At 36.7% G+C, this 15,673-nt stretch overlaps 3 protein-coding genes across 4 annotated transcripts; all 3 read left to right on the plus strand.

Annotated features, from left to right (window-relative positions):
• Positions 1-1,518: 1,518 nt before the first annotated feature.
• On the plus strand, positions 1,519-7,502 carry LOC106084212 (uncharacterized). Of its 2 annotated transcripts, none has more exons than XM_013247753.2 (2): positions 1,519-1,879; positions 3,200-7,502. In XM_013247753.2, exons 1-2 carry the CDS (start codon positions 1,519-1,521, stop codon positions 3,412-3,414), a joined length of 576 nt encoding a protein of 191 aa, XP_013103207.1. In that variant the 3' UTR covers positions 3,415-7,502. The 2 variants fall into 2 exon arrangements, with proteins under 2 accessions (XP_013103207.1, XP_013103208.1); XM_013247754.2 differs by having other exon boundaries at positions 3,245-7,502.
• Positions 7,503-9,928: 2,426 nt separating this feature from the next.
• On the plus strand, positions 9,929-11,526 carry LOC106085734 (uncharacterized). The gene is made up of 2 exons (XM_013250122.2): positions 9,929-10,539; positions 10,594-11,526. Exons 1-2 carry the CDS (start codon positions 10,046-10,048, stop codon positions 11,315-11,317), a joined length of 1,218 nt encoding a protein of 405 aa, XP_013105576.2. The 5' UTR covers positions 9,929-10,045; the 3' UTR covers positions 11,318-11,526.
• Positions 11,527-12,441: 915 nt separating this feature from the next.
• LOC106085731 (protein maelstrom 1) lies at positions 12,442-14,494 on the plus strand. The gene is made up of 5 exons (XM_013250118.2): positions 12,442-12,666; positions 12,735-12,939; positions 13,021-13,170; positions 13,228-13,622; positions 13,687-14,494. The coding sequence occupies exons 1-5, from the start codon at positions 12,547-12,549 to the stop codon at positions 14,338-14,340; spliced, it is 1,524 nt and encodes a 507-aa protein (XP_013105572.2). The 5' UTR covers positions 12,442-12,546; the 3' UTR covers positions 14,341-14,494.
• Positions 14,495-15,673: the final 1,179 nt, after the last annotated feature.

A 15,673-nucleotide genomic window follows, 5' to 3' on the forward strand; every position in this document is an offset into this window, starting at 1 on the left:
ACACGACGCAAACTGTGTGATGAGATACCTCAGGATTTAGTTTGCAACGATACCCTACGACGCATACACAAGGCCAGGAAAGAGAACGACAGTGAACAGTTAAAGGATTTTGCCAATCGCCATTTGGAACGCAGGTTGCACAGATTTGTGCCAAGCAACGAGAAAGGGTTAAGAAAGATTATCCAGAGTGAAAAGTGCTCTAACAAGGCCTTTGATTTGCTTAAATCCAATAACCGGACACAGCAACGACGTCGTACATTGGGAAAACTAGAGAGTGCGGACGGACAACTGCAGCGGTTGCAAGCGGAGACATCTTCATTGCGACCACATCAGGCGGGACGTCACCAGACATTTCGATTTGGAAACGACAATTGCGGTGCAACGCAAACCTTTCGCAAGGGAAGGAATTGTTTTTCTCGGCCGGCACAGAGCACTGGTGGTGCCGACAAAGCGAATACATTGTCGTATTATTTACAATTGGCAACGGATTACTACGAACAAGGTTTTCTCAATAACCTCAAATATTTGGAAAACGTGGGAGAGCGCAATCAATTGCGACGCAAGCGGTTACAACAGCAACAATTACGCCATTCATCGTCCATACAAAAGGGCGCACACGAATGCACGTCTGTTTCCAGTATCTCTGGGTTCTGTGAAGCGAATGCTTCATCCTTGTGGCCGCAACAGCAAACAACAGACGACAGTATTGTTGATAACAGCGAAGAAGACGATTACAACAACAGCCGTGGTATTTGTAATCCAATTTTGAAAATAATAGCAAAGAGGCGTTCTTTTCGCATTTACCGTTTTAACGACGAAGGGGAAAGAGAACCTACGGGAGTCGATGGCAACTGGCCAATACGAATTCAAATCAAACGAGCAGATAGTGTCGCAGCGCTAGCAACTCAAACGAGCGGAACTGGAAACGGGAAAAGAAATTGCAAACCATTCAATAATTCTTCTGTCCTCCATCGAGTGGCTTCGAAGGATACGAGCAAATCTGGCAAAAGGAATTGTTGCAATAGCATGAACTTGCAGCTACAACAACTACAACAAGGTCCGAACATAAATTACAGCCAGCAACACCATAACAGCTCACCTTCCAACAAGCACTTGATCGATGCCCTCATCGACAATTTGCAACAATTGGAAATTGAAGATCATCCCACAAACCTACCCCGCATCACCTTAAGCGACTATACCCACAGATATCACACAGAAGCTACCAGTGCCACAGCGACAGCCGCCGCCGCCGCCACCACCACATCGCACCTAAGTAACAAACATTGTACGTATACAGTTTTACTGCGGCGCCAGGAAAGCATTGACTTGCCTTCACCAAAACTTGATTTACCCCCCAATTCGGTAGACTACCAATGTGAAGCTAGACCACCGTAAATAAATTTGTGACGAATATATATAAGTACACCACCGCGATCGCCACCGCTGCCGCATCAGAAAGCCCACCCACTCAACGACATTTTTGAGCCAGAATACACTCATTGGCCTTACTAAATCATGGTGGCTATTGAACATCGTTCGAAATCTTCGAATACTACGACTTCAACATCCATATTATCGCCCACTTCGAATTCGTCCGTCAACTCGGCCACAACATCGGTGACTTCTACCACATCCCTATCGACCAAGTCTACAACAACCTTAACGGTAAACAAAAAAATGTCGACGGAACCGGAAACATCGTCATCCTCCAAGAGTGCTGTTAGCCAACGTCAAGTTGATGCTAAGGTAGCCAAAAAATCACAGAAGGATAAGGATGCCAACAGCCAAGACGCCACAAAAAAATCATTGAAATTGGATTTAAAGGGTAAAGAAACAGATTTGGAATCACTGAAGTCGCCAAAGTCCCCTATAGGAGGTAAGAATCTTAGCCATTTGGGGCCAGGACCTATATATACAAAGCAAATGGAAAGAGGTCTCAGAACTTAGATAAGAGGAACTGTTATTGTGCGGATTTGTTAAGATTGAAAGTACTTTAGATGAACGATACACGCCCAAAGGGATAATTTGCTTTCTTATTAAAATCAGGCAAATACAAGTAAAAGGTTGAAAGGGAAATGCTGATAGTTGTCATATCTTTAAATCTACCCTTTTTCATTCCAAATAATTTAACAAAATGGAAATCAATGTAATGAATTAATTTGTAATATATTCATGTTTTTTTTCGCTGTAATGAAATATCTATTCCCGCAGTACTGGGTGGCCCACGAAATAGTTGAATTTTAAAATTATTATAATGAAAAGCCGTATGTTTAGATATTCTTTATATCTGAGTGTTTTCAGATAAATTTTAAATGTCTCAATATCCCCGTTAAGGATAAAGCACTATTTCTTCCAGTGGCTAATTATGTCGACCCAACATGTCAGCATATATTCGTAAAATAGTAGACCTGGTGCTTAAAATCTGCCACAACAGAAATTTCAGCTCAAATAAGCTATAGTTTAAAATGCAACCGAAACATGGCTCGCCATATTGAAGATTATATCACAATATGCTTCTTTTACTTTAAATACAATGAAAAACAGTTAATGGGTTAACATATAATTTCGTTCGTTGGCTTCTCTCGATCCTTTATGAGAGGCCAACGAACTCTGAAAAAAATTTGGTTCTCCTCCCGGAATTGAACCAAGCCTCCCAAGTGCTTGACGTGCCTGCTGCAACTTTTTTATTTTATTTTTTTGCATGCGATAGATATCATGATATCGATGATAACATTCTATATCACATATTTTGTGCTGTACAAAACTAATTTAGAAATACTTTCGGCTTATGCTATGGCTATTGAAAAAAAGGTTTATTCCAAATTTTCAGATCACAGATATAGGATGAAACATTTTCACCTGGCTCATATACACTAACAAACATACTTTGCAACATCTTGGGAAGTTCTTCTAATATGTGAGAAGAACTTCTTGTGTACTTTCATTTTATACAATCCCATGGACAAGCTTCTCCAGTTCTAAGAGTATTTCCCAAATATAAACCACAGAATATAAACGGCCGTTTTATGAGTGCAGAGATACTGAGATGTTTTTTCAGATCATAGGTGAAGGTCTAATTAGTCACAATGTATCGGCGGCCACAGACGGCCTCTTGCGTTATTGTGTTGCGATAAGTTTTGACTAATCGGACCTTGGTGTCGTTTTTTATAATATTGTGTGTCCTCTCTCTCTTCAGGTCGCCTAACTCACCAAACCTCACTGTCTTCGTCCGTTGATGTAGAGGATCGCAAAACCTTGCGAGAGGCCCTCTACCAGGGTATATTCCATCGTCATCGAAGAACTATATTTGCCTTTGGTAGTTTTCTCCGTATGCTGCGCAGTCGCAACTCCCAGTACAACTCCATACGCAGTGCATCCGAGGGCGAGGCTGAGGTTGAGGAAGTCAGATAAGATGAGATGATTACCCATGACATAAACAATGATAAAACTGAGAAATAAACAATTCACATTTTTTTTTTAACTTAAGAAATTTATTTTATAACATACAAGAAAAAAACGAAAAACAAAACAAATATATATACATACTTATATATGAAGTATAAAAATAAAATATGTATTGTATTTAAGAAATGGGAACAAGTTCATAGAATTCAAAAAAAAATTTTCTTTTCGAACAATTTTGCTAAATTTCCAAGAAAATTACACAAAAATAAAACAAAGAAAACCCAAAGCAGGTGAACTTAAAAATTGTTTTTCATAGAAATTTATAAGAAAACTGTATACTTACATTATGTGCAAAAATACGTAACTACACATATGTATGTATGTGTATCTATGTATTTATGTATATTGTTACAATTATATACATACATATATATAACGATTGGCTTTTTTAAAAATGAAAAAAAAAAAAAAAAATACAAAGAAATCAATTTAAATAAAATTTGAAGTTATTAATATATTTTAAGTTGGGTACTTACACAAAAACAATTGTTTGAAATAACAAGTCAGGACTTAAAAGAGCATTCCAATATTTCTTACTACCATTTATGTTTTTGATTTCATTTTTTGTTTATTTTCGAATATAGTCTTATTTGATTTTTTGCAATACTAACTTATAAAAACACAAAAAACTATCAATAAAATCCTTAACAACAATCAAAAACCAAAAAACGTTGGCATTAAACAAGTTTTAATTCTGCAGTTCTTATCATTTCTCCCATTAACAAAATAGATCCAAACGTCGCTGCTTGTTGGTCCGAAGCAATCCAAATCGATTCGATGCAGATCTCTGTGTAGATACTTTATACAGTGATTATTGTATTCTCCTTATTCTTATTTTACAACATTTCCAAATTATGGTGTAAATACGAGACTAAATTGTACCGTCTTGTCTTTGCGATTGGCAAAAAAAAATCCTTAAACATTTATTTGAACCCATCCAATTTGTTTTCAAAGTCCCCATCAAAAGGTTTCATTATTCTTTGGAATGTTTGATTTAAACATGTAGTATTTAAGTTTCATGCAAAAATTCAATGCAGCATAGAAAATATAGCCAATGTAAGTAAGTAGTGAATCAATCAGACATTTCATCGACTATTAAAAGTTTTTAGCCTACAAATGGTTATGGTTATCTATTCAAAATTATACTCGCTGGAGTCGCAAAAAAAACATTGGCCTGTTTGAAATCGAAGTTTCCTTAAAATCTGTCCGAGTCTATATAAGATATATTTAGATACATATATGGTAATTTACCTTCAGAAATTGCCAGAACATTAACGTACCGATGACCATTATAGTTTGAGTAATAGCAGCGCTTCGCTTTCGTTTAGGTTATGCAAATATTTCGCTAGGACTGCGCGCACACCTGCACGTTTTAAGGGCGAAAAGGAAAGTGAAACCAAGAGCAGGGGGCTAATCACGGCATTCCATAGCGTATTCGTTCCTTCTTCGAGCAAATTGTTGACACGAAAACATGTTTGGATAACACCATTCGAAAAGCGAATTAGCATAAAAAAAATATTGGAAAATTTAGTTGGCTGCAGTAAATTAAGGGAAAACTTTTCAAGTTGTTTGCCTGTGAAGGTGAATACCATTATTTTATTATTCCCATTCCATTTCTTTTTCGAGACGAGATTATTATGATCGAAACATTTTTCCATTGTAAAAATACTTTGATCATAAAAAGCTCGTCTCGAAAGATAAATAGAATGAGAAAATATTACTTTGTTTTGTGAATCTAAATGCAAAACATACTTTTTATTGTGCTTGTGTGTTGGTGGATCTCCCTAAGGGAAACAGAAACAAGGATTTCATGGTCGATATTTTGCGCAATGCCTAGCAAACCAAGGATAGATCCATTCCATTAATACTAATTCGTCAATTTCTTTTTCTGTGTTCCTTCCGCACACACGATGAGACGATGACAAAAACTTATCTACCGACAAAAAGGCAAGTGGTTGGTTTTGGAAATTTGTGGAGGGGTGCATACGGTGAATCGCTGCCAAGTTGGAAGTGGTGTTATAGTAAAGTCCACATTTTAGCGTTTGAATTGAAAATTGATTGAAAAAGACTACTCCATGGCATGGTTTCATATATATTTATCTTCTTCCAACCTATGCTGTCATCGAAACCATCAAGTGAGAAATAAAACTTCCCACCGTGTCTAATTGCTTTAACCTGCGTGCAATTCCTTATAATTTTTTGCCAAATTAGTATGCTTTTCCATGTTAAAAGTTAATAAATCAATCTTTATAATTTATAAAAGAAGAAGGACACAGCTAAAAGTTGTTATTTTTACATTCTTACAAATCAAAAACACATGATTCTCGATGACAACAGAGCCAATGTGGTTGGGATTTCGAACAAACGGTACTCGATATCGATTCTAGTTATTCGATATAGCTGCCATATAAACCGTTCTTAGGTTTTGACTTCTTGAGTCTCTAGACGGCGCAAATCTCGTCTGAATTGACTGAAATATTGCACGTCGTGTTTTGGAGTCACTTCCAAATCGGTGCATGTTCTGATATAGCTGCCATATAAACCGATCTTGTGTCTTGATTTCTTGTTTAAAATTTATATTGTGTTCTCATTGAATGATATCCGTGGCATATTTTGATAATCGAACAACAACAACAACAACATTTTGCCTTCCAATTCTAATTATTTATCCAAAAACTCATCGGAATTTAAGGAATTTTCATTTCTTTCAAGTTTTAACAGATGTAGCACAGAAAAACGCTAACGAGGTCTCTGATTCAAAGAGCCAACAAACGTTAAATAAAACTTGTAAAAGTCACGACCAAGCCTCACAAACCACACCATGTCCCAAAAAAGAATGACTCCAAACAAAAGGTTAGCCTCCGAGCAAAGATAAATCTTCACATTTCGTCATTTGTGTTTGAGATAGTTTTTTTTATTTTTGCGCTTAATTAAGGATGTGGATTGTAAATGACAACGATGCTGTACATTTTTGTTTTTCATGTTCCAAATATGTACATTTTAGAGTCTTTGGGCCATTGCAAAGTAACAACAATTAAGAAATAAGATTATATACATACTTGCTATACATTTGCTGGAACAAAGCCTTAATTAAATAAATATATACATTAAAACAAAAACACTTACATATACATGCAAAAAGTGTTAGAAAATGAAATAAACATATATAAAAGAATCAAAGCTTGAAAAAAGTTTCTGTTAACATTCAATGAAAAAAATAAAATAAAAATTAAAATAGATTATAATAAAATGAAAACTATTGGTAACAGGTTGTTTCTAAAAACATTAAACGAAATTAAAAATGTTCGCTTAAAATGTATTTTTTGTTTATTTTCCAATTCGGATGTACGCTTTGGCTGTCTACGTAATTTTCCTTCAATATTTTCAAATGCACCGGAACGTTCATATAGTATGGACATATACTTATGTGTAACGAAATAGGAACATAAAAATGGTTACAAGCGTATCGCTACTTGTAATTATGTATATGAGTGTAAAAGCGGACATCTTGACAAAGTGAAGGAATATTCTCCGCGGCTACATCCTGTCACACTTTTACTGGCTTAATTAATTCTTATTCTGCAAAGACTGTAGATTATGCTGTACTACTGCTACCATCTGAACTCCACTTATTTTTCGACAACAAAGACTATGTCAATGTATTAATAAATATCTGTAGCATTTCGAGTGAAAATATAAATATCAAAAGATACGTTCTGGATTTACCAAAAAAAAAAAAAAAAAAAAAACAAAAAACAAATATCTACATTTATAAAAAGAAAAAGGATATATTCTAAAAGAACACATTTTTTCTACAAAACTTATATAAATAATTGGCATAATTGTAACATGTAAATTACTAGAAATATAAGAAAAAAATTAAATTTGCATTTCAAAATACTTGACTAAACGACAGGCGAAAATCCAATTGCAAAACATATACACCGAGAGTAATATAATTGACAATTATAAAAAATCAACAAATAAATACAACTAAAGGTTTACAATAAATAAAAAAAGTTATTAATTCCAAAGGCATTGCATTTCATTTCATATTAAAGTTGTCGACGAGTAATTGAAGGTGAGTTCCATTTTATAGATTCATTTTTCCCCATTAACGCAATAAACGTTGCGAATATGGCCGGCCCATTATTACATATAATATCAGACAATATACCAATATTATATATAATGTCAAACAATATATAAAAATATACAAAATATCAACTACTCTTTTTATTCACTACTATTCAAGGTATAGAATTTAAACTAATTGAAAGCAAGTAAAAAGGCGTTAAGTTAACTTTGGATATCCACCACCTCGGGTATGTATGTATACCACCTTTCGTCAAAATTCTGTGAAAATGCATACCTTATGCCCTATAACAGCTATATCGAAATATCTACCGATTAGAACCAAATAATAATAAGTGCAAGTCATTGTTCAATTGTGTATAGCAAAATATTGGTTTTTTTTAGTAGCTATATCTAAAAATAAACCGATCTGAACCATATACGAAACGGATGTCGAAAAGTCTAACATAAGTCACTGTGTCAAATTTCAATGAACTCGGACAATAAATGCGCCTTTTATAGCCCCAAAACCTTAAATCGAGAGATCGCTCTATATGGCAGCTATATCCAAATCTGGACCGATCAGGGCCAAATTGAAGAAGAATGTCGAAGGGCCTAACACAACTCACTGTCCCAAATTTAAGCGACATCTGTCAATAAATGCGCCTTTTATAGCCCCAAAACCTTAAATCGAGAGATCGGTCCATATGGCAGCTACATCCAAATGTGGACCGTTAGGAGCCAAATTGAAGAAGAACGTCGACTGGCCTAACACAACTCACTGTCCCAATTTCGGCAAAATCGGATAATAAATGTGTCTGTGTGGGGCTATATAAAGATATAGTCCGATATAGCCCATCTTCAAACTTAACCTACTTATGGACAAAAAAAGAATCTGTCGACTCAATATCTCTATTATTAAAGACTGTACCGTGATTTCAACAGACAGACTGACGGACATGGCTAGATTGTCTTAGATTTTTACGCCGATCAAGAAAATATATACTTTATAGGGTCGGAAATGGATATTTCGATGTGTTGCAAACGGAATGACAAAAAAACGTAATCTACCAATATTCTAAAGTTCCCCAAAAAAAACAATGGATCTAAAAACAAATCCCAATCCGCACCTCTCGGCGCGGATTATGATTTTATTTTAAATACATGATTTCTTCGGAGACATTTAGTTTACTTTTTGGCTTTACGTTTAAAAAAAAAATTGACCCGCCCTATTCCTCAGCAATAATAGCAGTAGTTGTGTAGGAATTTCCTTGCCAGCATACATGAACCAAAATTATATGGAGGTGCGATCCTCGTCAATACCATGTAGGTGAACAAGTTCGTTCTGGTCCGAAGAACCGATCGCCGCGGAAACAGCGTGACCATTGGTTACTTTTTATTTATGCAAGAGCCGGTGCCGCCCCGCCTCTCACTGAGACGCTCTGATACCGCTGATTGTCCGCGACTGCCGTTGCAGCTACACCGTATGGAGCAAATCACTATTCGCAACCTGTGGACGCGCCCGGCAGCTCGCAGCTAAGCTTTGCGTGACAACGATGAACACCACACAGATCGGACTGCAAAGTTTCAGTCTGTGTGGTAGTCACAGCTATCTTGTGCCCAGTAGTGATAGCCTCCTTACGATACGGATCTCATGTTCCCAACTCGGAATTCGTCGAGAATTTAGAGCTGTAGCAATACAATTCTAGTATCAGTGGATCGAGATGGCCGTCTAAAAGAGAAATAGCCAATGGAGCCAACAAAAACCCCAGGGGACAGCCAGAACTATTCCCCACTATGAATAACATAACTTCCAGAAAACAAATAAGTTCGGCAAAATTGTGTTTGATTGTTGGTATTGGCATTGTTGCAGCGTTTAGGAGCGTCGCGTTGAAAAATGCAACTATGCAAACAAATGTCAAAAAAGTAACTTGCTAAAGTTAAACAATTTTTAACTTTAGGAAATAAAAACACTTCTTCACGTGTGGCAGCATGGAATGGTGCTCGCTTTTCCGCGTTGATTTTGTGGGACTTGTGTACAGAGTTGCATTTTTGCAACGCGTCATTAAAAAACAAAGCTCAACGCGCGCAAGACCTGAACAGAAGAGGAGTGTCGCGTTGAAAAATACAACTCTGCCAACAAATGTCACAAAAGCAACTCACAAAAATTAAACAAATTTAAACTTTCTCATCCGTTCTGTGCTATTCTTTGAATAGGATGCATTGAACGAATTTGTCTATAGCCTGCTTTAGAAAACAAGGCATAGTTTTGCAAAATCAAAACTCAGCTGGTCGCATGACCCTTATTTGTGTACACTGATATATACCTTGAATTTTTATTCATACGTTGCGAACATTACGTTTCATTTGCCACTAATTTACTTATTGTATATACATTCACTGAGGGCTGTCAAACTCATGGAAAGGATAACATTGAAAAGTTTAATTTAATTCTTGATATCGTGATTGATGTTTAGATTTTTATTGTGTTAAAGACTAAAATATGTCCAAAGTAAAACCGAAAAAGTCCAGATCTGAGTCTGGATCAGAGACAAGCGAGGAAAGTAGCGATAGCAGTTCCGAGCCAAGGTCTAAGGAGCACTTACGGCGGAGCAACCATAAGAAACACAAAAAGGATAAAAAGCAACGCAAGCATAAATCTGAATCTGAAAAGGACAGCGATAACAATAGCTCTGGTGAATCTTACACGTCCGAAAAAGATAGGCAAGCCAAAGTTCGACATAAAAGACACAAATCAAGAAGTCGGGAACGAGAACGGCAATATCAATCGTCTAAGTGGGAAAGCCATAGCAGTGGCCGGAATCGAAGTCGGGAAAGAAGTCGAAGTCACCAAAGAGACAGATCCCATGAACGAAATAGAGAAAGGGAGCGGCGCACAAGTAGGGACAGAGACCAAAAGGACCGTGGTAATACCAGTAGAGAAGACAGTCGTCGAAAACATGCTAATTTCGACCGGAATCAACAGCAAAGAGGGGGGTGAGTACTTAATTTTTTTTATTTGCAAAACTTTACACTGTTCTGTCTACATAGACGAAGCCCCCGAAGGGAACGTGCTAAATCTTCAGATCGAAATTATATAAAACGTGAACAGCGCTCTCCTCCCCGAAGGGATAGAGGTGAAGATAATCGCTTCAAGAACAATAAAAGGGATCAGAATGGCGACAACAAACACTTTGACTGGGGTAAAAAAGCAGAAGATACGAAATCCATTGTGAAGAGCGAAGAGCCCAAAGAAAAAGAAAAGCCTAATTTTGCTTTAAGTGGAGCCCTAGCCGAGGATACAAATAAAGTTAACGGCGTTGTTATAAAGTACTCTGAACCCCTTGAGGCCCGGAAACCCAAAAGGAGATGGCGATTGTATCCCTTTAAAGGAGAGACGGCCTTGCCTGTGCTGCATATTCATCGGCAATCTTGTTTTTTAGTAGGCCGTGATCGCAAAGTCGTTGACTTGGCCGTTGACCACCCTAGCTGCTCTAAACAACATGCAGCGCTACAATATCGATTAGTACCCTTTGAGCGTGAAGATGGTACAACGGGCAAACGTGTCCGGTTGTATTTAATAGATCTGGATTCAGCCAATGGTACTTTTTTGAATAACAAACGCATAGAGCCCCGTAAATATTACGAGTTGATGGAAAAGGATGTCATTAAATTTGGATTTAGCACTCGTGAATATGTATTGCTACATGAAAATAGCAAGGAAGATCAAGAAGATGACGACATTGATATTAAAGAAGAGCCTGTACAGAATTGAAAAACAAATATTATTCTCTAAATATTTAATAATTTTTAATGCTCTCATAACCCAATCAATAATAAGGTCGAAATTGCATAGCGTGAGACATGCTAAATCGATCTCTTATTTACAAGCGCCATCTATAACGAGCCATTAGTTATACTTTCTGACTTGAATACATGCAGTAAATCAGTTTGGCTTACCAAATAAAGTAAAAAGAAAATTTTTTACAGGTCTTTGTTGTTGTACCCGCAGATTTTTTTTCCTTAAATTGTGATTTTAATTTCTATCTTTTTGTTTTTAAAGTTTTGTTGTATTGCAATCGTATTTATTACGAAAACGCATCTATGATACAAATAACACATTAACCACGCTCGACAACCCTGTCTATTAGCTGTACTCTTCCCAATGCATGTGTTTTCGTGTAATGACAATGTTTTTTTATGCGACAATTACACTACTTCCATGATACATATGATTCTGTGCATCTGTTGGAAGTTGTATTGATGGCTTCGAACGGCTCTCGCCGATGCTCCGTGTGTCCAGGTTCGAATCCCGGCCGGGCTCTGGCGAATTTTTCCATTTTCAAGTTTTTTGCCTGTTAGAGCGAAGATAATTAAATTATACAATATTTGTTTGTTACTATTTCGAGACGAGCTCAATAATAGGAGATTTTCTTTGCAAATAAAAAAGGAAAGCCAGAGATCACAACGCACCAATTAATCTTAACCGATTTATGCGAAATTGCACGGGCCCGAGCCCCAAAAACGGACTTCATATTCGGGTTCCTGAGATCAAACTACGAACTACCCCGTAAAGTTTTGCATTTTCCAAACTTTTCTTCTCCTTTTTATAACTTTATTTGAAACAGAAAGTGATTTTCAATATCCGTCAAGTAATGATTACACATTTCTGTGTAGCCGATAGACGCCAATCATCGAAAAAAAAACAAATGATTTTGATTGTGATTCAGCCATGATTTTTGGCTATGAGTGAATGTGACGCATCCCTTTTTTTCACCAAATCTATTACAATGACCACGCATCATGATGTGCCATGTAAAATGGGCATTAACGCCGTCGCAAACTTTCGATAACAACATTTTTTCTAAAATCGCAAGGTGACACAAAGTGAAAAAAACCCAACGTACGGAAATTATCAACCGTTTTTAGCTGCCGTCGCCAGAAAATTGAGTTGTCGAAAATTGCGCTCCTTCCAGTTGAATCTTGGGAAAGATACTCTGCAATATGCCACCAAAAAACCAAAAGCCAAATGCTTTTATGATATTCGCTTTAGAATGGCGGAGTAAACATGGCAAAAGGCTCTCCATGGGAGAACTTATAAAAGAAGCTGGTGAAGTATGGAAGGCAAGTATACGCGGTTTTCGCCAGAGATATGGAACCTTTATGATAAAGTAATGTTTTTTTTCTAACAGAATATGGATGAAAAACAACGTGCGCCTTATAAAGACAGGGCTAAGGAGGAACTTATTATGTCAAGTCGCGCTGCTGCAGAAAAATTAACATGTACGGGCATGCCTGTTTCACAAGTTGAGAAGCAAAAAATGGACCATGAAAATAAGGAGCGCCAAATGAAGCGGGATATTGAGTCGACCGTCAGCAAAAGCGTTAAAAATGACAGTAAGTAATATTCGTGAGTAAATGGATCTTTTCGATTTTATTCATACAGAATTCAATTTGATCAAATGTCTTATTTGGTAGATTTGGAAAAGCAGTCGTATTACTTTATAATGGTGAATTATTTCACAAAAACTTTGAAAGGTGGTGTTTATGTGCCTGCCGAGCTAGCGGTTTGCAAGTTTTCTTTACTCGAGGGAGTCAGTCGAGTGTATCACACATTGATTAATCCAGGTTTGGTTGTAATTATTCTTTCCGTTTGCTATTAATTGTAAGCTAACGCTATTGCAGGAGTCAACATTTACGGTCATCAGTATGAAGCCCAGCACCACGCTGACACCACTCACAATTTACCACTACCACCAATGGCATTAGGTGATAAGAACCTTGGCAATATTTACAATGAAGTTTTAAATTTTATTCGGGACCCAGAGACAAACTCCTACTCTCCTTTATACACACTTAAGGAATGCATCCATATTGTCGATTCTGTACTGGAATTCTTAAAGGCCGACAATGGGGCAAATAACTTGGATTTAAAAATTTATCCAATACAGTACCTTTTTTATATCATGAAGGAAGCCACTTGCGAGGTTGGAGAAATTGAAAAGCCCAGCAGCTTCTATATTACGGATGCTTACTTCGAACGTGATTTTTATGAATATCAAATAGGAATAGGTTGTCAGGTAAGCCTACAGGTTCATTTCAAAGGTAACCGTTTCATGTGGATAATTATTACTTTCTTCGCAGTTCCATGAGAAAAATGACAGATGCAAATATTGCACTCAATCATATGTAACTCGCTGGGGATACATGTTTTGCGATTACATGTGTCGAGATTTGGCAATTCGATTGGAGCCCGGGCGACATTGTCCAATCAATACTAATTTAAATGCCATTATAACTCCCGCTCCAAGCAGAAACAATGATACCGAATCTATCATTTCAATGAGCAATGCCTCAACACACACTAATCCTGTGGCCGGATCCAAATACTATTACGACGACCAAAAGACGTCTATATCGGATGCAACAAATAAGACCTACACTCAAGATTTTCCTAGTTTGGGCGCGCGCAAAGCTAAAAAAAAATCTCCATTGGCTGAACAAGACTCGCCTGTGCGTCATAAATCCTCACGGCAAATTCATGAATCCGTATTCAGTGTAGACAATGACGATGATGACGACGACGACTTAAATCCTTGGAATTCACGTTCACAGTGCATACCACGAGAGCCAGATAATTCCCACTTTGATATCGAATACGGAGGGTTGAATTCCTCCGACGCTGATGACTGTAATTCAGTATCAAGTTTTGGTCGTGGTCGTGGCCGTGGCTCCCTCGTTAATTCTTTCAGTTCGGTTGCAAGTAGCCGTGGACGCGGAAGTTACTTCCGCAACTAGAGAAACTATATAACCATACCCACTTCAATTCAGTCATAATGAATTTTTGCTTTAACATTCTATTGTATTCACGTTATCATGGAAGTCTTGATTTATATTTTTAGATTTTCAAACTTTTAATTAAAATCCTTTTAATTTTCTTAAGACCATAAAAGTTAGTAATGGTTTTAAGTCCTTGGGGAAAACTAAAACAGTTGAAGTTTGGAAACTGTCATTGCCAGTATGGCAGCGAGCTATGGCGCAATCTCATCATGTGTTTGGATTTTTCTAAGTTTCTGAGAAATAAAAAAAGTTTACAACTTCTAAAGGGGATATCTGAAAGACATGAAGAAGGCTAATTAAAATGCTTATTGCTTACTTCTTGAAGCAAACACTTGTAAACAAGGCGTACTAGAATCAATACATAATCTATTTAGGATAGCTGGTACGTTATCGATCCCTTCAACTATCCACAAGCTTTAATTTTGTTTCAGGCTGGTTTATAAGTCTCTAAGAAAAATCGATTCATTCAGCTATCCGGAAAAGTTAAAATTTTGTGTCAGACACGTTTATTTTACAAGTTATCTTTCTAAGAAAATAGTAAAAATTAGACAGAAATTTTACGCATTTTTCAACAATGCAAACAGTAGATGGGACTCTATTGCTGGCACTTCACACAGGGCAATATTGCCATGCCTTTTTCTTGTACTCTTAATAAAAACGGTAATAGCTCGTGAAGTAAACCTGCTAGAAACAAAACTTGAACTGTTCTGGATAGCTGAAAGGATCGACTTTCCTTGGAGACTAAGTAAAATCGTCTATTGATGCCTCCTTTAGACGACAAAATGGCTAATAACTAGTGAACGAGAGGTGCTAAAAACAAAATTTTAACTGTTTTATATACGTAGTTGAACCCTTGTTCTTGTTATGAAAAAGAATCACTAAAAATGTGCAAGTTTATATGAGAAAAATCGATCGACATTTTTTGGTTAATAATCTCTATTTTTGCAGCTTTTTTGTAAATTTTTTATTACAATCTTATATAACCGGAACACAGGTTCTTCCAGCTATCCAAAATAGTCAGCACTTTGTTTTTGGTACCTTTAGTTCGCGAGTTAATAGCTGTTTTGTCTTCTAAAGAAGGAAGCGGTATAGGGTTTTGATTACCCTGCATGGAAAATAGAATTTTTCAGAATTTTAGAATTAAGAATTTTATACAATATATAGCTCGCTATTACGCTAGTTATTAAGGGTTTTGTCCTGGATTAAAAGGGAAGTAACACAACTACAACAATAGATGGCGCTGGCTAATAGCCAATGACAGAGTTGCCAAGTTTAAACAAAGTTTTTTTTT

The sequence above is a fragment of the Stomoxys calcitrans genome, chromosome 4 (genome assembly GCF_963082655.1).
Source record: "Stomoxys calcitrans chromosome 4, idStoCalc2.1, whole genome shotgun sequence".
NCBI lineage: Eukaryota > Metazoa > Arthropoda > Insecta > Diptera > Muscidae > Stomoxys > Stomoxys calcitrans.

Bases quoted from the DNA above. Each gene is read 5' to 3' on its own strand.
- LOC106085734 (XM_013250122.2), top strand. From the start codon at position 10,046: ATGTCCAAAGTAAAACCGAAAAAGTCCAGATCTGAGTCTGGATCAGAG. The intron at 10,540-10,593 runs GTGAGTACTTAA...CTGTCTACATAG, and splicing joins AATCAACAGCAAAGAGGGGG to ACGAAGCCCCCGAAGGGAAC.
- LOC106085731 (XM_013250118.2), top strand. From the start codon at position 12,547: ATGCCACCAAAAAACCAAAAGCCAAATGCTTTTATGATATTCGCTTTA. The intron at 13,171-13,227 runs GTTTGGTTGTAA...ACGCTATTGCAG, and splicing joins TCACACATTGATTAATCCAG to GAGTCAACATTTACGGTCAT. The intron at 13,623-13,686 runs GTAAGCCTACAG...CTTTCTTCGCAG, and splicing joins AAATAGGAATAGGTTGTCAG to TTCCATGAGAAAAATGACAG.
- LOC106084212 (XM_013247753.2), top strand. From the start codon at position 1,519: ATGGTGGCTATTGAACATCGTTCGAAATCTTCGAATACTACGACTTCA. The intron at 1,880-3,199 runs GTAAGAATCTTA...CTCTCTCTTCAG, and splicing joins GCCAAAGTCCCCTATAGGAG to GTCGCCTAACTCACCAAACC.